Source organism: Rousettus aegyptiacus, unplaced genomic scaffold (assembly GCF_014176215.1).
Source record: "Rousettus aegyptiacus isolate mRouAeg1 unplaced genomic scaffold, mRouAeg1.p scaffold_m13_p_8, whole genome shotgun sequence".
Lineage (NCBI taxonomy): Eukaryota > Metazoa > Chordata > Mammalia > Chiroptera > Pteropodidae > Rousettus > Rousettus aegyptiacus.
In genome coordinates this window covers 81,009,854-81,034,865 of record NW_023416311.1, presented here as the reverse complement: position 1 = coordinate 81,034,865, position 25,012 = coordinate 81,009,854, and the positions used below count along the sequence as shown (strand labels likewise).

General features: G+C 34.1%; 1 protein-coding gene and 1 pseudogene across 3 annotated transcripts in view; one reads left to right on the top strand and one right to left on the bottom strand.

Annotated features, from left to right (window-relative positions):
* MAP3K1 (mitogen-activated protein kinase kinase kinase 1) overlaps positions 1-25,012 on the top strand; it is a 73,965-nt gene that overhangs the window by 46,408 nt on the left and 2,545 nt on the right. For all 3 annotated transcript variants that reach the window (XM_016160455.2, XM_016160456.2, XM_016160457.2), the window contains exons 7-19: positions 3,808-3,929; positions 4,815-4,896; positions 5,006-5,189; positions 7,168-7,446; positions 10,558-10,679; positions 12,243-12,334; positions 12,617-12,806; positions 13,122-14,409; positions 14,771-14,923; positions 15,611-15,773; positions 21,341-21,472; positions 22,841-22,983; positions 23,685-23,816. In XM_016160455.2, the coding sequence (XP_016015941.2) occupies positions 3,808-3,929; positions 4,815-4,896; positions 5,006-5,189; positions 7,168-7,446; positions 10,558-10,679; positions 12,243-12,334; positions 12,617-12,806; positions 13,122-14,409; positions 14,771-14,923; positions 15,611-15,773; positions 21,341-21,472; positions 22,841-22,983; positions 23,685-23,816 (3,082 nt within the window). The remainder of the gene's footprint in view (positions 1-3,807; positions 3,930-4,814; positions 4,897-5,005; positions 5,190-7,167; positions 7,447-10,557; positions 10,680-12,242; positions 12,335-12,616; positions 12,807-13,121; positions 14,410-14,770; positions 14,924-15,610; positions 15,774-21,340; positions 21,473-22,840; positions 22,984-23,684; positions 23,817-25,012) is intronic.
* LOC118607031 lies at positions 17,608-17,723 on the bottom strand (annotated as a pseudogene).

The following is a 25,012-nucleotide window of genomic DNA, read 5'->3' as shown; positions in this document are numbered from 1 at the left end:
CAGCTTGCCTCAGTTCATGCTTCTTACATTCCATGTTGTATGTTATGCAGCATCGTACCTTCTTTTTTCCTTTGTGCATGTCCACCACTACACATCCTTCTCGTTTTGGTCTAGTTACGTCATTAGCAAACATTGCGATTCGTACTTAATCTCTGCTCCTCCCCTTTTGGAGTGGTTTTAGACCTGGGAGTGTGATCTTTTAGCACTATCTCATGTTTTATTTTGGACTGTCTCATCATAGAGGTTTCACAGTAAAACAAAAAGGAAAAAAAATAATAAGAAAATGCAGCAGTGGTTTACCATTGCCTTCTGCTACATACTGTGCGGGTCTCTAGTATTAAAAAATTCATGTGAATTTTATGTTTCTAAGATTTCTTTACTGGTTTTATTTATTGGTTTCTTCATTGGTTTTAATGAGATTTTTAAATCACTCCAGAAAGGAGTGCTGCTTCTCTTACAAAAGCATCACCTATATGTTCCCAATGTACCCCAGTTTGAGAAGTATTGGTCTAAGTGATTAAGCCCCATCTCCATCCCATCAATCTTTTAAGTACTGTAACTACTTCAAAATTCATGAAGAATAGAAAATGATATCTTGACAAGGGCCTGGTGAAGAAAAGAATTGAGTCGGAAAAAGTAAATGTTTGAATTTTCTTATTTTTGGTTAAATGAATAAGTTTTGGGGGACATTGGAGTTTTTCTCTTTTATACTGTTCAATAATAAGTAGAGCCAAATAAAGTCAGGCAGCACATTTAAGCAAAGGCGGAACCAGAACCTGAGTACCTTGACTTTAGTTCAAGGATCTTTCTCTTACCCCATGTCTCTTCTAATTAGAATGAAAAAACGAGCTTTATTTCTCAAGCGTCCTGCCCAAAACTTTTTCTAGAGTCTTTCTTCTTTTGATGGACATTGCTATAGTTTTATGTTTTGGAAGCTAAATAGTAAATGCTTAAACCATATACCAAAGTTAAAATAGAAAGTTTCTCTCTAAGGCGAAGAAAGGTGACTACCAGATACAGGCTGGCCATAATTTGAGGAAGGGAGGACTGTTATTGGTTCATTTGGATTAGTGTATCCATGGGGGAAAACCACAGAAGGTGTAATCTTGATATACTGAGATTATACTTTGTAAGTAAGTAGGTTAATATTTTTCATGTAATCTTGAAAAAAATTTATCTTAGTATCTGGTTGCATTGTATTAATTTTAAATGGTATATAAGAAACATTAAAAAAAAACAATGGGAACAAATTGAATATACTTATAAAAAATAACACAACCTTATCAAAAAAATAAAAGCTGCAAATAGGAACTAAGGGTTCCAGTACATAAATGGGCAAAGAACATGAAGAGAATATGCACAAAAGAAGAATTTTAAGGGCTTAACAGATGTGAAAATTGTCCGGTCAACCTAATAACTATGGAAATGCTCATTTAAAAAAAAAAAGATATCAGATTTTACAAAATTAGTGGAGACGTGTAATGAGCCAATTGAGTTCTTGTAAGGATATGCTTCATTGTATGTAAAGTGGTATAGCCTTTCTGGAAAAACATAAAGTGGCTTTTTAAAACGTTTATATTCATTGATCCAGTAAATGTACTTTTTTAAGATGAAAATTTTAATCTGAGAAATGCACAAAACTTAACATATAGGCTGTTTCTTGCAGTATTATGGTGAAATATTTTGAACAACTTAAATATCCAGCAAGTGAATGATTAAAGTGTGCCCATATTGTGCAGCTATTAAAATTATGCTTTTGAAGAATGTTGAATGGCATGAAAGAAAATCCAGGTTACAATACTAATATGTTATGCATGAAACCAGTTTTTATATAGAAAAGGTATTATAGGCACATAAATATTGGAATGAGTAAAAACTGTAATGGTTATTAATAGATCGTATTATTCCAGGAGACTTTTTTACACTCTAAATACTTTGGCCTTTGAGGGCCAATGGATCTCTCTCATAACTACTCAGTTCTACCCTTGTAGCTGAATTAGCTGTAGATGATGTGTTACTTAATGGGCATGACTGTATTCCAGTGAAATCTTATTTATAGAAGTGGGCCACAGGCAATTTGATCCCTTTGTTGTTTGCTGATCCCTGCTCTCTACTCAAATGATTTTACTTCTGGAAAAACTGTGATAAAAAGAAAATCTGAAATATCAAAAAAAAAATGGGTACAGTTGTTTCTAATGGTTTCTTAAAATGTGAAAATATGGAAACAATTCAAATATTCAACAATAAGTAGATGCTTAAATAGTTATGATCTGTTTAGTCAGTGGAATATTATGCCGCTATTAAAAATTATGAAGACTTTAACAAGTGCATTTTTTATAAAAAAAAATTAAGAATATGTACATGTATATAGATAAACGATCTGAATGATGTTTATAAAACATGTACTTGGAAAAAAGATGGAAAGAAAATATCTCAGAATAGATTTTTTATAAGTCAGAAAAGCATTTTAAGTAATAAGTTGCACTTAAAATTTGGCTAAATTGTGGAGCTTTTAGTGTAATTTTGGTGTAATTTTTTGAAAAGTTAGTTGCCCTCGGATCATGTTTACCATTAATATTTTTATTGTAGATTGTTGTATAAATCATTTCTGTAATGTTCCTGTTAATTTTTATTATTAATACATGCATATTTTGATAGCTTTTCCCCATTCCACGTAGTTAAATAATTATAAAAAGAGATAAAAAGGTGTGACAGATAATTGGGAGGGAAAGAATCAGCAGTGTGCCTTCACCTTGGGAATCACACATTGTGACTTTGCTGAACCATTTGTAGCTTTCAGAAAATTTTGCAGAACTGCTATTGTGCTGTCAGTCACTCAGACCTGTTCTTCAGGAATTATAGCTTAAGATAATGGAAGTATAATATTGGGTCCAGGGGAAAGCCTGAGCTAGTAGAGGCTCTGGAATTTATAGGGGTAGATAGGTTATGGAATAGTCTTCTCAAAGTAAAGCCTAATGATAGATCTACCATAAACTGATTTTATGATCTTGGGCAACTTATCTAACATCCCCGAGGCTTGACTTTATGTTGTAATGGAAATATTATTGATTTTAAAAGCTGCTCATCACATCATGAAGGTTCAAACAAATATCTGTAAAATAGAAAACAAAATTCCTCTCTCGAGTTTGTATATGTACATTTAGTATTTTAAGAAATAGTAGCAAATTCTTTTCCAAATATTTCAGTTTTTACTCCCACCAGCAGTATGTGTGATAACTTGTTTTCCTATGCCATTATCAGGGTCAGATGTTACCAGCCTATTTAATTTTTGTCTGTCAGACTATCAGAAAAAAAGGCAAAATGGCTTAATTTTAATATGCATTTTGTACTTTTTTCATGTTTATTGGCTATTGGTATTTACATTTCAATTTTTATTTTCTGCCTAATTTGCTACTCAATTATTAGTATGTTTCTTACTGACTTTTCAAAGCAGTGTATAATCAAGAATATTACTATGTACAATATTATTCAAATAGACACAATAAAGTTGTAATTTGCCATAATGGGATCACTCTATATAAGTTAGAATTTTATTGTTATCTGCTTTTTTCACCATATAGTATATTGTATATAATTTTCTTTCTCATTATTTATGGATCTCTTTGATCATTTTTAAAGGCTTCATAGTGTCTGGTATACCATTTTTTTAACCTTTTGCTATTCATTTGGTTGATTTTTATTATTATTATTACACTAAATAATATTACATTCAAAGTGAACATTCTCATACATATTAATCCTATTATATTTTCATTTTGTGCTTAATGCTTTCATTTCTCCTTCTAGTATAAAAGATGAAGAGGAACAGATGTGTCCTATTTGCTTGTTGGGCATGCTTGATGAAGAAAGTCTTACAGTGTGTGAAGATGGCTGCAGGAACAAGCTGCATCACCACTGCATGTCTATTTGTATGTGGCTCTTTTTCTCCCTATGCTTACTCAACATGGTTATTCTATAAGCTAACTATAGTTGACCCTGAACAACACAGGCTTGAACTGCTCAGATCACTTAAATGTGGATTATTTTCAATTAATACTGCAAATGTATTTTCTCTTAATGATTAACATTTTCTTTTCTCTAGTTTATTATAAGAATCCAGTATGTAATACATAAAACATACAAAATATGTGTTAATCAACTGTATTATCAGTGAGACTTCTGGTCAACAGTAGATTATCAGTAATTAAGTGTTCGAGGGAGTTAAAAGTTATACATGAGTTTTTGACTATAGGGTGGCGACGGGTGTCAGCGTCCCTAACCCCTGTATTGCTCAAGGGTCAGCTGTGTATTATTTAGGATTTTAACATGTTTTAGAAAAGATGGGTGAAAGAAGAAAAGGATTCTAGGCCTTATGTGAAGTTTTCAACAAATTGTAGTTTAGGATCTGTTATGAGATAAGCTATGTTAGCAAAGAAATATAATAATAGAGTATGATGCATTTGGTGATGAAAGGCGTGTACAGTATTAGAAACACTCTGATCTGGAAGTTGTACAGGGAGAGAAAGAGGTGGAAGAAGGCCTGTGTAGGCATTAGAGAAAAGTAACGTTTGGAATAACATCACCAGGTAATCAAGTGGACAGATGATTTGAAAATATAGAAAGCAAAGTACATGATAACTAAAAAATAGCATTTATAAAAGTTTCAAACATCAGAATAATTTAACCTGCTGTGTTTGCCTGCTTTCAGGTAAATATTATCTCAGCTTATTTTTTGAGGTTTCTCTATATAAATCTTATACTAGCCATTATGAACAATTACTACATATAATAATGTTTTTTCTTTAATTCTTCAGGGGCAGAAGAATGTAGAAGAAATAAAGAACCTTTAATATGTCCCCTTTGTAGGTCTAAGTGGAGGTCACATGATTTCTACAGGTAATAGTTTTGATTAATGAGTTGGATATGTTTTATAAAAAATAAAAATGTTCTCAAAGTGTTATTTAAATCTGTTATTTTTAGCAAGCTTTGTTGATTTTTCATTTAGTCACGAGCTGTCAAGCCCTGTGGATTCCCCTTCTTCTGTGCGAGCTGCACAGCAGCAAACCATACAGCAGCCACCTTTGGCTGGACCACAACGAAGGAATCAGGAGAGCAATTTTAACCTTACTCATTATGGAACTCAGCAGATTCCTCCTGCTTATAAAGATTTGGCTGAGCCATGGATTCAGGTAAGTAGTTCTTATTCTTCATTTCTCAAATATTTATAGACCAATTAATGTAGTTGTTTCCCAGTAGTCTATAATTTAAGAAAGTATTTTGCTTTGCCTCCATCATAATTCTTATTCCATTGAAAAATTTAATTTTACCTTTAATGTTAATACTGTACTGCTTATTACAAGCTAAAACTTCAGAAATTCTTTGTAGTTTCACTGCCCATCTCTAGAACAATCTTTCTGAACTAACAAACAAAATATTATACAAAAGTAGACACTAGAACTCTTCTTCATTGCTAATTTGTTCCAATTTTTAATGCCATTCCTGCTAAGAACTTGTCATTTTTCTTATTTGTTGCCATTTAAACTCAGTTTCTCCTTTCTGTATCCTCATGACATGTAATAAGTGCTTAATAATTGCTAAGTGGATGAATATATGGAATATAAGTGGAAAATATATGGTATTTACCTTAGTCATTTTTATTTGTAAGGACAGTTTCCATTGTTTACCTTCTCTTCTGACTAATGCTTTTTCATCCTCAGTAAATTGGAATTTCAGTTGGTTAGTTGGTTTCTAATGATTTTCTTTGTTATTATATGCTTAGTCCATAATTTTTAAAAAAAATAGAATCCAAAACCAGACAGTGTCTTCAGTAGACAGAAGGGGGGGGGAGTAAAATAGTTTTGATAATCTGTTAAATTCTGTTTAATACTTTTAACTTTGTAAATAGATACACTAACTCATTAAGCTTGTTTATCATTAGGATGTTTCCTTTTTTTTTTTTTTTTTTTTTTGGTATCCTGAAGCTTTTGAATTCTCTTAGCAACCTAGTAAGAATCTAATAAATTTGCAGAATTAATAAGTATATCATATTTATTTTATCTAGTTCATCAATGGCATTTAACACAGCCCTCACCTGCCCCTTTATGAGTCTTCAAGAGAACTCTCAAGTTGAGACTGAGCTGTTAGAAGCCATTCGTTCAAGGCAGTGTTCTCGATTTTGTTTTTACTTAAGTTTTAGGTTGGGCTAGGCTATATATTCCTAGGTTTTTTATTAAGAATGTCATGTAAGAGATTTAAGACTTAATGGTATGCTATTTAACAGCATAGGAGTACAGAAATAAGTATATATAATAAGTTCACTATATTCTAGTTGATTTATTCCCCTTTACTATCACTTTATAACAAAACACATATAAATGTCATGATTTGTTTTCCCTAAAATTCTGTTTATTCATCTCTAGTATTTAGAAACTTTTCATACGATAAGTTATCTTAAGTATTAAGTTTACTTTTAACTAACTGGCCCATGTCAAGACCGTGTACCCTTTTCTTTCTTTAGAGACTCTGGCTTTGCAAGCCTGGTAATGATGACTGTAATGACATGCACTTTAATTATAGGTATATCATTATCTTTGGCTGATTTGAACACAAGAATTTTTTTCTTTAGTCTTTTGATTTTCCACTCCATTAATTATAGTTTTAACCATTTTGTACAAGACAAAAATCAAGTAAAACCCTTTGATTTACCATTATCATCTGTAGAAGAAATACTCTACTCCAGTACCTTTCTTGATTTGGCTTTTTTTTTTTTTTTTTTTTTTTAATCTTGTTTCACTTTTTTCTTTGTAAACTGCCCTAATACCAATACAAAGCTGGGGTTCTTCACTGATTTGTTGTTTTTGTGGTAAGCATAGGAGTATAGAATAAGTACGTATATACATATATATCCATCTAATTACTTAATGGAGTTCACTCTTAATTTTACTTGAGTTAAAATGTTTTTTTGATAATTTTTGATAATTACCAGTTAAACTTGAGTATAAAGTTCCTTTCTGTGATTTTTAAGTGGCTGGACATATTTGAAATGTGTAGTATGGGGAAAGTTTAAGAAATGTCCAATTTTTTAGTGATGAAAAATGCTTAATTCAAAATACTTAAGGGTCATTCGTTTTTCTTCACAGTAAATTCATTGTGGTTGTTTGATTATAGGTATTTGGAATGGAACTCGTTGGCTGCTTATTTTCTAGAAACTGGAATGTAAGAGAGATGGCTCTCAGACGTCTTTCCCACGATGTTAGTGGGGCTCTGCTATTGGCAAATGGGGAGAGCACTGGAAATTCCGGGAGCAATGGTGGAAACAGCCCGAGTACTGGAGCTGCCAGTGGGTCTTCCCAGACCAGTATCTCAGGAAATGTGGTTGAGGCCTGCTGCAACGTTTTGTCAATGGTCTGTGCTGACCCTGTCTACAAAGTGTACGTTGCTGCTTTAGTAAGTAGCTTTATTCCGTAACCATAGCTTTATGGGTTTGTTTTTGGTAGTTTATTGATACCATTTTTACGATCCAGTAAAACTACTTTACCTAATTTTGTAAAATCCAAATTTTGTTTTTAGTTCATAATCCCAGGAAATTGCAATTTTCCATTTACTCTCTTCATTTGGATTTTACTTATTTTAATCTGTTCAAGTTTCTTTATATTATATACTTTTCTCCTCTAAAGTAGCAGTATCTTGCTGTTCATATTTTTACATTTCTTTGTCTTACACATGACCAAATTAAAAATACTTCTTAGAATAGCAAAGTGATCAAAGTTCCTTTGATTTTTTTTTAAAGTTTGCTATTAGTAGACATTAAAGAGAAGTGGTTTTTAATAAACGTTGTTATGGAAATTCAGGGGTGTTTTCACAGAAGAGAGTTCCATGACATAGATTGTTACTGAATTGTTTTTCTAGTTTAACCTGTTAGAAGTTGTCGTGGGATGGAGTGATGAGGAGGCTGTTCTGTTTGTAATTTTGGAAGTTAATTTGCCTTTCTTCATCCAGAGTATGTGTAAAAGAAAGAGAGGGAGAGAAGGAGTATCTGTCTTTGTAATTTTCAGACAGGGTTTCTCAACCTCAGCATTATTAAGCCACAGAATTATTCATTGGGGGCAAGGGTGCCATCTTATGCACTGTAGGATATTTAGCAGCTTCCTTGGCCTCTACCCATTAGATACCAGTTGCAACCCCTTCTCCTACTCCCGGTCATGACAACCAAGAATGTCTCTAGACATTGCTCAATGTCCCCTGAGGGTCTAAATCACCCTAATTTAGAACCACTGCTTTAGAATAATTCTTATCTAGTCTGGTTTTAAAACTCATTAATTTCTCTACTTTCACTTTTAATCTTTTGCTAATTTATCCTATAACAACTATGCTTAATGAATCTTTTTGAGAGGTTGTATAGCATTATGTACATAAGTTTGGAGTCAGAATTTAGTGACCTTAATTTATGGTCCATACTGTGATACCTGAATAATCTGCTAGTTAAATTAGGACTAGCACAGTCAATCTGGATATGGTCAAAATTATAGAGACTTTGATTCAAATTCAGGTTCTCTTATTTGCTAGAAGAGTGACTTTAGAAAACTTAAACTTTAGCTTTCTCACCTATAAAATAGTGAAAATGTTTACCTCTTAGATTTGAATTAGAAACTTCTAGCCAAAATATCTGGCACAGTGTGTGTATTGAGTATGTATTAGTCACCATTATTCCTGAAAACACTACTTTGATTATTCCCCAGTAAGAACCTGTTAGAGGTTACTGTTGCTTCAGCATTTCCTAAAGCATACTCTGTGGAAGTTTGGCAGGACTATGAAAAGTCCCCTGAAGAAGAGTTCTGTGCTCTCTTAAAATTGATGAATGCTAATTACATGAAGTTAAATGGGTCTTTTCACTGAAAGGCTTCTAGGAACCTTCAATAAGCTAATATACATTGACAATCTAAGATCAAGGGGTAGGATGCACTATTTCCCAAATTCATCTTAACATGGTCAGTTTTTTTCATGTAGCATCTTGAGGAACCAACATACTACAGAATAGTATAAATATGAGCATATTGTAGAACAAAGACCAAAGTTCTTGGCTCAACGTTTTACCTCCTCTTACTATTTCCATCACAAACCTTCAGACATTACTTGACTGCTCAATATACTGCCTTACTGTCTGGTTGTTTCTTCCTAAGTTCAGGTGGTTTCCCAAGGCTGTGAGCTCCTGTATTGCAGGGACTCTGTGAATGATACTATATTCTGAGTCCTCTATAGTTATCTAGTGTTCCAGGTACAGTAGAAGCAGAAATCATTCCTACTATTAGAACTTTCCCTTCCCTCTTATCCTTCCCTTTTTCCCTTCCCTCCCCATATACAATTTTTTGTTGAACCATTTGAGAGTTATTGTAGGCATCATGATACTTCACCTCAAATAGTTGAGATGGTATCTCTTAAGAAAAAATACATTCTTCTATATAACCACAGTGCAATCAGCACACATGAGAAATTTAGCATTAATAACAATACTATTATGTAATGTAAAGTCCATATTAAAATATCCCCAATTGTCCCAATAATGTCCTTTACACCTGAACTACAGGCTTTATTGAGATTTCACCAGTTTTGTTTTAGGATCCAGTGCAGGATCTCATTTAGTTATCATTTCCTAAAGCATTTAGTTATCATGCCCCCTGTGATAATTCCTCAATCTTTCCTTGTATATCATAAACTTTGACACTTTTGAAGTGTACCAGCCAGTTATTTTGAAGACTGTCCTTCACTTAGGGTTTATCTATTTTCTCATGATTAAATTGACTTTATGCATTTTTTGCAAGAATATCAAAGGTGATATTCCCTGCTCAGTGCATCTAGTCAGGGAGTATATATCAATGTGTCTTACTACTGGTGATGCTACCTTTATCACTTAAGGTGAAATCTGCTGGGTTTTTCGCTGTAAAATTACTATTATAAATATCATGGGGAGATACTTTCAGACTATACAGATATCCTATTTCTCTTCAAAATTTTGGCATTGATTTTAGCATTTGTCTGTTGTGTTGACTACAGCAGTTATTACTGTGGTGTTCTAATGGTGATTGTCTCTTTCCTTCATTCCTTCTACATTAATTAGTTGGAATTCTGTAAAGAAGAGCTGTCTCTTCTACCCAATTTATATATTCATTCAGTTTTTTATTTATACCAATATAGATTCATGGATATTTATTTTGTGAGTCCTAATCCACGATTAGCTATCATCCTTTATTTTGTTGCTCAGATTATTCCAGCTTTGGTCTTAGGGAGCTGTATCGAGTTGGCTCCTATTCTCATTTTAGACTTTTCGTTTTGAAAGTAATTCAGACTTTCAAAAATTGCAGACATAGTTCAGAGTTCCTTTCTTCCCCATCTATTTATTTATTCAATTATTTTTTTGTATCGCAGATTCTTATTTTATTTATGGGTTACAATCTATTCTTATCGTTATTTTTGTTTCTCAAATTGTCTCAGATTGAGCTTATTGTCCCTGGTGCTTTTTAAATGTAATTAAACCAACCTTCAGTTTTATTCCCCCTGCAGAAAACGTTGAGAGCCATGCTAGTTTATACTCCTTGCCATAGTTTGGCAGAAAGAATCAAACTGCAGAGACTTCTCCGGCCAGTTGTAGATACCATCCTAGTCAAGTGCGCAGATGCCAATAGGTAAGGCTTTACCAATGAACTGCTTCAAATCTTCTTTAGCACCTAGTAATATATATTTATTAACTGAGGCTTTGGACATTATTTTCTAAGTGAGATTTGAAATTAAAATATAACACGTGAAGCTTTTAAGGATTAGGGAGAAGTATTAATGGCAAGTAAAATCAGGCTAACATTGCATGGACCTCCACATTATTATACTGTGATTGATTCCCTTTTATTTTAAATTAATATTCTTAATATGAAGTTCAGTTGATGAGAACAATGGCTGATTATTTATACACATACACACACCCCTCATTTTAAAGAATGAGTTACACAGGATAGGAACCAATAAAAGCATACCTGCTTTGCTTTATTATCAGAACTCCCTCCCCCCCCCAAAAAAAAACAACCCATTTCATTATTTTTGGTACAATGGAATTTTTCTTTAATGATAGTTTATGTCAAATAACAACATCCCCCTGCCCCCCCCCCCCAAATCCATATATCCCTGCAATATATCCTTAGGGAATAAAAATAACCCTAACTGGAGGAGTGAAAATATGAGATAGAGAAGTAAGGTATATAAAAATGAGTGTAAGGTATGCTCTTATTAGACCACTGGTTCTTTTAATTTTCCCTTTCCATAAAGTGGGAGGAAAAGATCATTTTTAATAAGCATAGCTGCAGTAAACAGCTGTTTGGTAGTTCTCATCTCTTCATCAGTAAGAAGCATTGAACATCCCTTGTTTTGCCTCTGCCATTATACCCATTTAGAGCTCTCTCAGTCCAGCCTTTGTCTTCTTCCCTAAGTCACATGATGTAATTCATAGAAGATCTCAAAACTTAGGTACTTAGCTTTGACTTGTTTCTCATCCCATGAAGTCTGTTTTTTGCCTCCACTGTTTTCTCCGCACAAGTCTACAGGCTTGAAAATATTAAGAGATTTTCTTTTTGCTTATAGAGAATACTGTAATACCGGAAAAACATTAGGCAAATTAACAATTTGCAAAATGCATAGAAAAATCCTGTCATTTTTCAATATTAGAATAGGTATTTTTCTGAGAACTTCAATGTTTTTGTCTACTTTCTGAAATTCCCAAGTTATGTTGTTTACCTGGTTGCCTGAATGAAATCATAAGAAATACTTAAAAAGAGATATTTTGATATTTGAAACTCTCTTTGGGTATAGAATAGAATATAAAGGTTTGGAATAAGAAGGTTTTGTTTTTAATTCAAGAGAAGATTCTTCGTGAAAATTCAGAAATCAAAATGAGTATTTTTTTATTGTAACAAGATAATGATAATAGGCCTTTTATCTGGTTTGATATTTAAATCAATACTTGCTATCTAAGAGCCAGAAGTGTGGATTCTATGCTTAACATAGAGGATAAGGTAAAATTTATGAAATTAGATCTAATAATATTATTATTTATAGTGACGCTGTTAATGCGATTTCAGCGGTAGATTGTAAACACTCTTGAAAACATTTTTTTCCCACTTTTTCCCAAGGCATTACATTACATTTTTTAATGTTTATTTTATCCAAGATTCAAGTCTGACATTGCTTTCTTTCACTTTTAGTCGTACAAGTCAGCTGTCTATATCAACACTGTTGGAATTATGCAAAGGTCAAGCAGGAGAGTTGGCAGTTGGCAGAGAAATACTAAAAGCTGGTAATAACTTTTTACTTAAAATCAACCTAGCATGTTTTATCATTTTCCTTGGCAGACTGTCTAATCTCATAATCTCTTATAGGGAATTTACAGGTTTTCAAAGTAATTTTGTAAATTGATTCAGTTAGCTGTAACATTAGAAATAGAATATGAATCTGAGAGAAATTCTTAAAATCAATATAATTCAGTGTTTTTGTTGGCCTTATGCCATTTGATCATGTTTTGTTTTATATTTTAATACCACTGTTTTTCAGTTATTTACTTTCACTTTACTTTTTGTAGGATCCATTGGTATTGGTGGTGTTGATTATGTCTTAAATTGTATTCTTGGAAACCAAACTGAATCAAACAACTGGCAAGAACTCCTGGGCCGCCTTTGTCTTATAGATAGACTGCTATTGGAATTTCCTGCTGAATTTTACCCTCATATTGTCAGTTCAGATGTTTCACAAGCTGAGCCTGTTGAAGTCAGGTAAGTTTTCTTCTGAAAATATATTACTTTCCTCTACCTACCAATCCATTCCACATCCCAAGAAAGACACATTTTAGATTCATGAAAGACTCAGAAATTACAGCGTATATGTAGATTTCTAATACCTCAATATTTGATTAATATAAACCTGAAGTCTAAGCTAGTTAGAAATTTATAGACCTTTGTACTGAAGTTATTATATATTTTTTTTCTCAAAATGTACAAGCTTTAAAATAGAACCATCTTTTTATTTGTATATTTTTCATAGCAATTTTCGCTTGTCTAGTAATTGAATGTGTTTTTTTTTTCTTTCAGGTATAAGAAGCTGCTGTCCCTCTTAACCTTTGCTTTGCAGTCCATTGATAATTCCCACTCAATGGTTGGTAAACTCTCCCGAAGGATATATTTGAGTTCTGCGAGAATGGTTACTGCTGTACCCCATGTATTTTCAAAACTGTTAGAAATGCTGAATGTGTCCAGTTCCACCCATTTTACCAGGATGCGTCGTCGTTTGATGGCTATTGCAGATGAGGTGGAAATTGCTGAGGCCATCCAGCTGGGCATAGAAGACACTTTGGATGGTCGACATGACAGCTTTTTGCAGGCATCTGTTCTTAACAGCTATCCAGAAACCACAGAGAATAGTTCCCTTGGGTGCACAGACCATTTAGAGAAAACTGGAAAAGGACTGTGTGCTACAAAATTGAGTGCCAGTTCGGAGGACATTTCTGACAGACTGGCCAGCATTTCGGTAGGACTTCCTAGTTCAACAGCAGCGATGGAGCAGCCAAAGCCAATGGTTCAGACAAAAGGCAGACCCCACAGTCAGTGTTTGAACTCGTCTCTTTTATCTCATCATTCCCAATTAATGTTCCCAGCCTTGTCAACCCCTTCTTCATCTTCCCCAGCTGTACCAGCTTGCACCACAACAGATGTCTCTAAGCATAGACCTCAGGGATTCATTCCCTGCAAAATACCTTCTGCATCTCCTCAAACACAGCGCAAGTTTTCTCTACAGTTCCAGAGAAACTGTTCTGAAAACAAAGACTCAGATAAACTTTCCCCAGTCTTTACTCAATCAAGACCCCTGCTGCCCTCCAGTAATATACACAGGCCAAAGCCATCTCGACCTACCCCAGGTAATACAAGTAAACAGGGAGATGACTCAAAAAATAGCATGACACTTGATTTGAACAGTTCTTCCAAATGTGATGACAGCTTTGGCAGTAGCAGCAATAGTAGTAATGCTGTTATACCTAGTGACGAGACAGTTTTCACCCCAGTGGAGGAGAAATGCAGATTAGATGTCAATACAGAACTCAACTCTAGTATTGAAGACCTTCTTGAAGCGTCTATGCCCTCAAATGACACAACAGTCACTTTTAAGTCCGAAGTTGCTGTCCTCTCTCCTGAAAAGGATGAAAATGATGATACCTACAAAGATGATGTGAATCATAATCAAAAGTGCAAAGAAAAGATGGAAGCTGAAGAAGAAGAAGCTTTAGCAATTGCCATGGCAATGTCAGCATCTCAGGATGCCCTCCCCATAGTTCCTCAACTACAAGTTGAAAATGGAGAAGATATCATCATTATTCAACAGGATGTAAGTATAGAGTCTAAGGTTCCAGAGTTTCTTTGGACCATGCTCAAATAAATGTAATTCAGCAATGCTGCTTTTAACATGAGTTACTTGTTAGAAAAGCAGATTTTTCACATAGAATTATACAATGTTTGTAACATTTGAACACAAATAATCCTTGCTTATTTCAAAGACGTTTCTGGTTGATACTCTAATAATCACTTTTGCATTTGACATTGGTCACCAACACTGTACATTCATAAGTCAAGTTTAGAGGTGGTTTGAGAAGCCAGACTGAACAAGAATAATACTTTGCCAGGCTAATTTCACAAACTCTTACTCTTTTAACTTAACAGTAAAAAGATTGCTTTCATTTAATATGTAGACACCAGAGACTCTGCCAGGACATACCAAAGCAAAACAACCTTACAGAGAAGACACTGAATGGCTGAAAGGTCAGCAGATAGGTCTTGGAGCATTTTCTTCTTGTTACCAGGCTCAAGATGTGGGAACTGGAACTTTAATGGCTGTTAAACAGGTAAATATCTAGTGAGCATATAAATAATTAAAATTATAAAAATTAAATGAGCAAATAAAAAGAATAAAGGATATGTCTCTGTGTATATGTACTTTGTTTTCAGAAACCTAAATTTCAAAGTAGTTGTTGCCAAAACACCAAAAACATGATGAATTCTATTTAAAAGTCGAAGCATGATTATGATAAAATGCAGCATCAAGATGGGCTTTATATAGGTTGTTTTGTTTTTTGTGCTTTTTATAGTTAGTAGAGGTATTGTTTAATACTCTTTTCAGCAATGTTACTGGTGCAGTGTCACCCTGGAATTTCTGTGGTTTACTTTTTATAATGAACATGCTCATCAAGATATGAAAATTATAAAGCTTTCATTTTTAAATCATGTTGGTTCTTCTCCCATGATTGGGCTTTTCTCACTTTTTACCTCTGTTTTCAGATAGTTTTGGAGGATTGACTATGTCCCAATTTTTTTGTAATTTTCCTGATATTTCACTGCTTAAGCTAGAATCTTATATAAATGACTTCGAATAGGTTTTTAAAATATACTTACATTGCATGCATGAGCACAAATGCCATCTGCTATTAATATATATTCATTTGGATTTGTCCATTTTAGATCAGATTGTTAGTGAAAACTGTAAATTGAAACTCATTAGAAAGCAAAACTTTGTAATATGTTTATTGAAACAGGTGACATATGTCAGAAATACATCTTCTGAGCAAGAAGAAGTAGTGGAAGCATTAAGAGAAGAGATAAGAATGATGAGCCATCTGAATCATCCAAATATCATTAGGATGTTGGGAGCCACATGTGAGAAGAGCAATTATAATCTCTTCATCGAATGGATGGCAGGTATGTCCATGTTTTAGATTACAAAATTAATATACAGGTTTAACTTAGTGTTGATATTAAATTTAGGAAAAACATTGTAATGAACACTTATTTTTATTAAATAGTTTAGATTTCTAAAAGCAAATCACCCCTAACATAGTAGGATGAATGCAAATACTTTGTCTTTCATTTAGTATATGTGCTGCCAAAGCGAGCACTGTCTTTCATTTAAATATAAACATTCATTACCACTACCTTTTAATCTTTTTTAGTATTTCTTTTAAAATGATTGTTTAGCATGGTTTTATAGGAATGATTTTTTTTAAGCCTGCTATGTATAAGATCTGTATTTTTCCAGGTGGCCCTCATTAATTGGACAGGTGTAAGATATATTTTAAGATGCCAATATACAAATAAAATTAAGATATAACTTGAAAATTTTATTGTAGGTTAACACTGAAGCATAAAGTCAAAACTTGTCATGTACTTGAACAAATAAAGACTGCATTTTATGTTGTATTATGCAGAGTATACAGAAAAATAAATGACAAAGTATAATGAATGAATAGATAAGTGCTTGGTTTAACTTCTCATACTCTTTTGTGTTTGAAGAGTATATTTCTATTTACAAATCAATTTTTTGAATTGAATTACAGTTGACATACAATTTTACATTAGTTTCAGGTGTACAACATAGTGATTCAACATTTATATACCTCATGATGCAGTTTACTACACTGTTTACTAATCATCTGTCACCATACAAAGTTAAGATATTGTTGACTTTTCTCCTGTTATACATCAGCGGGTGAGCGAAGCTTCATCTGTATTTGCAGCCTCTCCCCAGCACTAGCATCACCGCCTCACCCACCTCAGATCATTAGTTATTAGATTCTCATAGGAACACCGGTCCCTGGTGCCAAAAAGGATGTGGATCGCTGCATATTACATCCCTGTAACTTATTTTATAACTGGAAATTTGTACCTCTGATTCTTCTTCACCTTTTTCACACATCCTCCCACCGACTTCCCCCCGGCAGCCATCAGTTCAATATATCTATGATCTGTTTCTGTTTTGTTTTTCATTTATTTTTAGATTCCACATATAAAAGAAATCATATTATTTATTTTTCTCTCACTTATTTCATTTAGCATAATATCTTTTAGGTCCATCCATGTTGTTGCAAATGAAAAAATTTCATTCTTTTTCCATTCATCTATTGTTGGACACCTGGGTTGTGTCCATATCTCTTGGCTATTGTAAATAATGCAGTGAAACAGAGATGCATATATCTTTTCAAATTACTGTTTTCATTTTCTGACCATTTTTTAATAGGATTGGTTTTTATATGTTGAGTTGTGCGAGTTCGTTATATATTTTGGATATTAACCCCTTATCAGATATATCATTTGTTAGTATCTTCTCCCATTCAGTAGATTGTTTTTTCATTTTGTTGATCATTTCCTTCACTTTGCAAAAGCCTTTTTGTGATGTGATCCCATTCATTTTTGTTTCTGTTGCCCTTTCCTGAGAAGGCATATCCAAGAAGATATTGCTAAGACCAATGTCAAAAAGCCTGTTTTTTTCTGGTTTTATGACTTTTGGTCTTACATTTAAACCTATTTTGAGTCTATTTTTGTATATCGCGTAAGAGCGTGATCCAGCTTCATTTTTTGCATATATCTGTCCAGTTTTCCTAACACCGTTTTTATTGAAGAGACTGTCTTTCTCCCATCATATATTCCTGCCTTCTTTGTTGTAGATTGACCATGTTAGTGTGGGTTAATTTCTGGGCTCTTGAGTCTGTTCCATTGATTTATGTGTCTGTTTTTATTATTATTATTTAATTATTTATGCCTGCAGTACCTGGTCTTCCTAGGTGGTCTCCCGTCCAAGTACTAACCAGGCCCGACCCTGCTTAGCTCCCAAGATCAGACATCGGGCTTGTTCAGGGTGGCATGGCTGTAGACCGTGGACTATGACTTCTGGCACGCAAACCCAGGACCTCTGCGTGTAAAGCAGACATGCTAACGCTACACCATGGAATCACGTCCAATGTGTCTGTTTTTTATGCCAGTACCATACTGTTTTAATTATTATAGCTTTAGAGTATAGTTTAACATCAGAAACCATCTTTCTCAAGATTGCTTTGGCTATTCAGGGTCTTTTGTGATTCCATATAAATTTTAGGATTATTCTGTTTCTGAGAAGAATGCTATTGGTATTTTGATAGGGATTGCATTGAGTCAGTATATTGCTTTGGGTAATATGGATATTTTAGCCATATTAATCCTTCCAATCTATGAGCATGGTGCATTCTTCCATGTATTGTCTTCCATTTCTTTCTTCGCTGTCTTATAGTTTTCTTGAGTACAGGACTTTCACCTTCTTGGTTACATTTATTCTTAGGTATTTTATTTTTGATGCTATTATAAATGGGATTCATCATGTCTCAAGGTAGTTTTTGATTTCTTCTTTGGTTTCATTAATCTATTGTTTAGTTGTGTGTTTAGCCTCCATGTTTCTGTTTCTTTTTCCAATTTTCTCAATTGATTTCTAGTTTCATACTGCTGCGGTCAGAAAAGATCCTTGATGATACGATTTCAGTCTTCTTAAATTTATTGAGCCTTGTTTTGTGGCCTAACATGTGGTCTGTCCTGGAAAATGTTCCATGCACATTTGACAAGAATGTATATTCTGCTGCCTTTGGGTGAAATGCTTTAAAAATATCAATTAGATCCATCTGGTGCAAGGTGTCATTTAAGACCAGTGTTTCCTTGTGGATTGTCGAAATGGTCTATCCATTGATGTAACTGGGTTGTTAAAGCCCCTTACTGTTATTGTATTACTATCAATCTCTCCCTTTATGTCTCTATTAAAATCTGCTTTATGTATTTATGTACTCCTATGTTACAAGTGTTAAATACTCTTCTTGGATTGATCCCTTTATCATTATGTAATGTCCTTCTTTGTCTCTTATGACAGTCTTTATTTTAAATTCTATTTCATCTGATACATTGCCGCTCCAGCTTTTCATTTCAACTTGCATGAAATATTTTTTTCCATCCCTTCACGCAGTCTGCGTGTCTTTATATCTGAAGTGAGTCTCTTGTAGGCAGCATATAAGTGGGTCCTTTTTTTTTTAATCCATTCAGCTACCCTTTATCTTTTGATTGAAGCATTTAATTCATTTAAATTTAATCATTAATAGATATGTACTTTACTGCCACTTTACTAGTTGTTTTTGTAGTTGTTCCCCACTCTTTACTACTGCACTCTTCTCTTGTGTGTTGACTATCTTTTTTAATATTATGTTTGGATCCCTTTTTATTTTTCTAATGTATTATTGATTTTGGTTTATGATTGTGATGAGCTTCATATATATCAACCTGTCTTTATAGCACTTATTTTAATTCAATGATCGCTTAAGTTAGAATGCATTCTAAAAGCACTACATTTTTACTCACCTACCCCTCATGTTTTATGTTGTTGACATCTTATTTTACATCTTTGTGTGTGTATATATCTTAATTATTGTAGATACCCATGATTTTACTACTGTTGTCTTTTAACCTTTATACTAGCCCTATAATTGGTGATCCACTACTTTTACTAAATGTTCACCTTTACCAGTGAGCTTTTTCTTTCCTATATTTCCTTATTTTTAGTTTTGGCCTCCTTTTCTGCTTAAAGAAGTTCTTTCAGCATTTCTTTTAGAGCCAGTTTAGTAGTGAACTCCTTTAGCTTTTGCTTCTTTGAAAAACTCTTGGACTCTTTCTCTCCTTTAATTCTGGGTGATAACCTTGCCAGGTAGAGTATTCTTGAGTGTATGCTTTTTCTTTTTATCACTTCGAATATACTGTGCAATTGCTTCTGGCCTGCACAGTTTCTGCTGAAAAAGATCAACTGATAGCCTTATGAGGGTTCTCTTGTACATAACTAGCTGCTTTTTCTCTTGGACTTTTAACTTTTGGCATTTTAATTATGAAATGTCTTGGTGTGGGTCTCCTTTGGTTCATCTTGTTTGGGACTTTCTGTGCTTCATGGATTTAAATGTCTGTTCCCTTCATCAGGTAAGGGAAGTTTTCAGTTTTTATTTCTTCAAATAGATTGTCCCTTTCTCTCTTATCCTTCTGGACCCTTAATGTATGAATGTTGGTATGCTTAATGTTGTTCCAGAGGTCCCTTAAACTATCCTCATTTGTAAAAATTACTTTTTCCTTTTGCTGTTCTGATTGCATGAGTTCCAAGACCTTGTTTTTCTGATTGCTGATTCATTTTTCTGCATCATCTAATCTGCTATTGATTCCTTCTAGCATATTTTTCATTTCAGTTATTTTATTCCTTAGTTCTGATTGGTTCACCCATTCTTCTCCCTGAGTTCTGAGCATCTTTATATCCACTGCTTTGAACTCTTTATCTGTAGATTGCTTACCTTTGTTCCATTTGTTTCTCTTTCTGGGGTTTTGTTGTTTCATTTGGAAGATATTCCTCTGTCTCCTCATTTTACTTGTCTCTCTGTGTTTGCTTCTATTAGGTAGTTCAGCTACATCTCCCAGTCTTGTAAGAGTGATCTTATGTAGAAGGTGCCTTATGGGGCTCAATGGCACAATCCCCCTTAGTCACCAGAGCCAGGTGCTAGAGGGGTGTCCGCGTGTGAGTTGAGTATGCTTTCCTGTTGCAGTTGGGCCATGATTGCTATAGGCACGCCAGTGGATGGGGCTTATTCTCAGGCTATGGATTATGTTTCCCATAAAATGGGGAGAACCACCATGGCTATGATATCCCTCCCAATTGTGAATCACCATACTGGGGGTGTGGGTCGACCAGACCACATCTGTGCCCCTCCTACTCATCACAATGTGTCATCATCTTTATATCCTTGGATGTAGAAATTTTGTTCAGTTAGTCTTCAGGTCATTCTCAGTAATGGTTGCCCTATATTTAGTTGTAGTTTTAGTGTGCCCATGGCAGGAGGTAAGTCCAGGATCTACCTACTCCCCTCCATCTTAACCTCCACTTCTACAGATCAGTTCTTTAGTACATTCTCTGTTGTTGGTTATAGCTAGGTTAATTGTTATATTTAGGTTGATGATTATAAACTCTTAAATGCGGCTGAGTTTGTGACTTGTCCCAGATCAGAGGTAGTAAATAAGATAAGAAGTCTAAGTCTAGGTCTTCTAGTTCCTCCCATTCTCTTTACCTTCTGCTAAATAACAAGTTAGCATTGTTTACTCATGTCCTTAAGAAAGGCATTTTGTACACCTTGGTCAAAAACAGAGGTGAATTGTACAGTTCAGAAATAATTTGCATCCAAAATTAACTTTTAAAGCTTTCTGAAATCTTGATCTTCCAGAGAACTAGTTCATGATGGTTCCATGAAAATGTCTCATAAACAATAGGTTTTGAGATTACTGGAATGTGTTAGTTTTCAAATCAGTTTTATTTCTGATGCAGAGTATAAATTGAACATTTTAAATGTGAATGTGATGAGCTCCTATAGTGCAACCTTATATAAACAAAGTATAATAAATAATTTTAATGTGACTTAAGTTATTATAATTATTCCTATATGTTTGTCTTGTAGGGGGTTCTGTGGCTCATTTGCTCAGTAAATATGGAGCCTTCAAGGAATCAGTAGTTATTAACTATACTGAACAATTACTTCGTGGCCTTTCATATCTACATGAAAACCAAATCATTCATAGAGATGTCAAAGGTAGGAATTCTTTTATTTACTGGCAACAAGTAGAAAACAAAACAAATGTAATTTTGAAACTTGGATCTTTGTTGACAGTTCTTTTTTTTTTCAGTTATCACATTTGGTATTTCAAGAGAAGCAGCATTAAGGATTCATGTCATAAGTTTATTTACAAACATATCTAGTATGTTGAGTTCAACAGTTTGATCTATGTTTCAAAGGGACTGCACCTTTTAAAATGCTCTTCACATCAGTTTCATGGATTAACTAAAATATCTGTATTTCTTAAGCAGCTAGTGTCTTACTATAAAGAAAGGTACAGCAAATCCAAAGTACAAAGTCATCGTAGCTAGCAACCGCCATTTATTTTCCACTGAAAACGGCAAATTCTTCCCTGGGCCCTTCTCATAGTGGCTACTATGGACCACTGAGGTTGCGAACCTCTAGATGCTTTGTCCCAAGATGGCGCTGTTGGAAGCCCTGCAGAAGGGGCAGGGACCCAAAACTGAAGAAATGGCGGTAGCACACCAGGCCCTCCTTTTTTCACGACCTGTTCCCTTGTGTGCAAGGACCAAAAAGGCGATAGTTTCTAACTTGAAATCAACTACGGCATTGTTTCTCCTGAGTTACTCAAAGCACTAGAATTATTAGAAACAAAAGAACCTTTTGGGTCACATAATCGTACTTCCTCAGAGAGGCTGTGACTTTTTCACAATCTTACTGCCAGTTGATGGCAAAACAAGTATAGAATGCAGGTCTCCAGTTCCTCTCTTGGTCTCATGCTGTACTGCCTCCCAAAAGTTCCTGTTCCCAGTTTTATTTAGAATAATTAGGATATTATAAATATCTTTTAAGAAAAATCCTTTCAAACTTTTGCAGTTCGGTTAAGCGCAACTTTGGTTTTCTGACGTGAATGTCTTTAATATTTGACATAGCATATAGAAGTAATTTAATAACATTTTTATATTAAGCTATTATTATGAAACTACAGTAGTTTGAAATGGTATGTTTCAGCAGAACTTTGTCTTAAAATGTAAATCACACTAAAATTTGAACTTTCTCTAAGATTTTTGTTAGAATCATTATATTAAAGATTTTCAACACTTAAAAGTTTCACTAACTAAAACTCTGCTTTTATCTCCTTGTGCCTTGATACTTTGTCAGATTTTCCCTCTGAGGCACTGGATTTTATTAATTTTACATTGTAGAAACCTGTATGCCTTTAGCAAAATGAAGTGATTTGGGAGGACGAGTAGATTTCTCTGAACCTCTTACCTGTAGTCCATTTCTTTCATCATTGTCATTTGTAATTAGTAGTATTTTACTGAGTTTTTATCCGTCCTTTTGTTTTTAACATACAAGGTCATTTGCTGTTTTTGTTGACAGGTGCCAATTTGCTAATTGACAGCACAGGTCAGAGACTGAGAATTGCAGATTTTGGAGCAGCAGCCAGGTTGGCATCAAAAGGAACTGGTGCAGGAGAGTTTCAGGGACAGTTATTGGGGACAATTGCATTTATGGCACCTGAGGTGAGAAGCAGCTTTGAGTATGATAAAAGAAAATATTTTTGAGTTCTATGTGGCAGCATTATACCAAATTATTTTGCAGTGTTATACAGTATGTGCTTACCAATTAGAAGTCCATGGCCCTAAAAATAGGGGTTTTAATGATATCCTTGATTTTAGAACTTTAACCCCTTCAATCTTTGCCTTAATAGATTTGCTTAAGGTCTATTTATAATAAAGAATTGGTTAATTTATAGTATTTTGTATTAAACACAAAGTACACATAATAGTTTTAAAAATTGTTCTCTATTCCAAAGGGAGATGAGTACACAGAAGCAGGTCTTTTAACAGTGGAAGATGTTTTAAGCATTGGCCTCTTCTGTTGTGTTCAGAATTCTTCATATTTATGTAGAACTCTTCATATTTATTTATTGTAATTGTTGATTGTCTTGTTGCCCCATGGTTTACCAAGTTCACTGGGGCTGCTTTGAAATTCTATGATTTCATGTGACTCTTCTTCAGAACCTCACAATTCTTCTAAATACTTTCATGCTACATAGGAGATTAATCTTATTAATGAGATAAATGAGACAGCACATTGTCCATAAAATTGCTTTTGGTACCTTTGCTTTGCTCTAAAGTAAAAAGCTAGAATCCATAATTATAAAGTGACTTTTTCATTTTTTAACAAGTTATTGCCAAATTAATTCTCTGCTTTATTTCAGGTACTAAGAGGTCAGCAGTATGGTAGGAGCTGTGATGTGTGGAGTGTTGGCTGTGCTATTATAGAAATGGCTTGCGCTAAACCACCTTGGAATGCAGAAAAACATTCCAATCATCTTGCTTTGATATTCAAGGTGAGCTAAGATTGACAGGAGGCAAATTTTCATGTTGGGTTCTCCATAACTATCAATCTAACATAAAGGCATAGCTTCCCTGAAATAAGTATATATTTATATATCTCCAGGAATTTATATGGTGTGGTGAATGCTGGCAGCATGTACAGTCAGTTCTCATTCTTCCCAGTAGTTATGTTCTGTAAAGTTGCTATGAACACTGAATTAGCAAATATGGAATCATTGCTCCTGCCTGAAATATGTACATATATAGATAGCAAACTTAATATGCAAATACTAGAAGCTCTTCATGTATTGTACACAATCCATATTTTTTTAAATTCTAAATTATTTTCTGTGTTTAAAAATTTCACACCCAAGTCAGTTGCCAAATCCTATCTGTTCTACATTTCTGACAACTCTCAAATCCATTCTCTTCATTTCCACCAGAGAATAGTGCATGATTGAGACTTTTAGCTTTTGACTCAGACATGTGCTAGCTAAAAAGCTTGGGGTATGGAGTTATATAGACCTGGTTTCAAATCCTGACTCCATCCCTAGCCATGTGACTAGGGAAATTGCTTTTATCTACTCTGTTTTCTTTCATAAAATGTGTAATATAGCATGGGATTATTACAAGGATAAACTAAATTACCTCTGAGCCTAAGTAAAGCACTTACCACACAGTTAGCTCTGTGCAAAGTGGCTACTAGTATTAGTCCTCTAAGCTAGCCCCGCAGCACCTCACACTTATATAACTTCCTCAGTACCTGAAAAAAGGTCAGTGCAGTTGTGTTTCTGATATACTATACTGACTGGCCAGATTTAGTCTCTCAAACTGAATAGGTCTCTCTGCTGAAAAAAATAGAAAATGTGCATTGAAACAAAGGGGATAAACCATCTTGTAGAGTGAATATGAAGAATGCAGAATTCATTTGAGTGAACACTTTACCTATCATTTGGATGCAGTTAGCCTTGTTCATTTGAGACAGTAAAGAAAAGAGTAGATCTGTCTGATCAGATGTATTTGATCAAGTTCAAAAATCCTAAAATTTGAAGGATTCTTAGAAAAAACCTCCCATTGATTGGGTGCATTTTTCCATTGACTTCTTATTAGCAAAAAGTCTACTCACTTCTGCTTCAGTTTCTATTCTCAATGTACAGATGCATATGTAGAGATTATGAAATATATGCACGTGTACTTCTATATCAAAAGT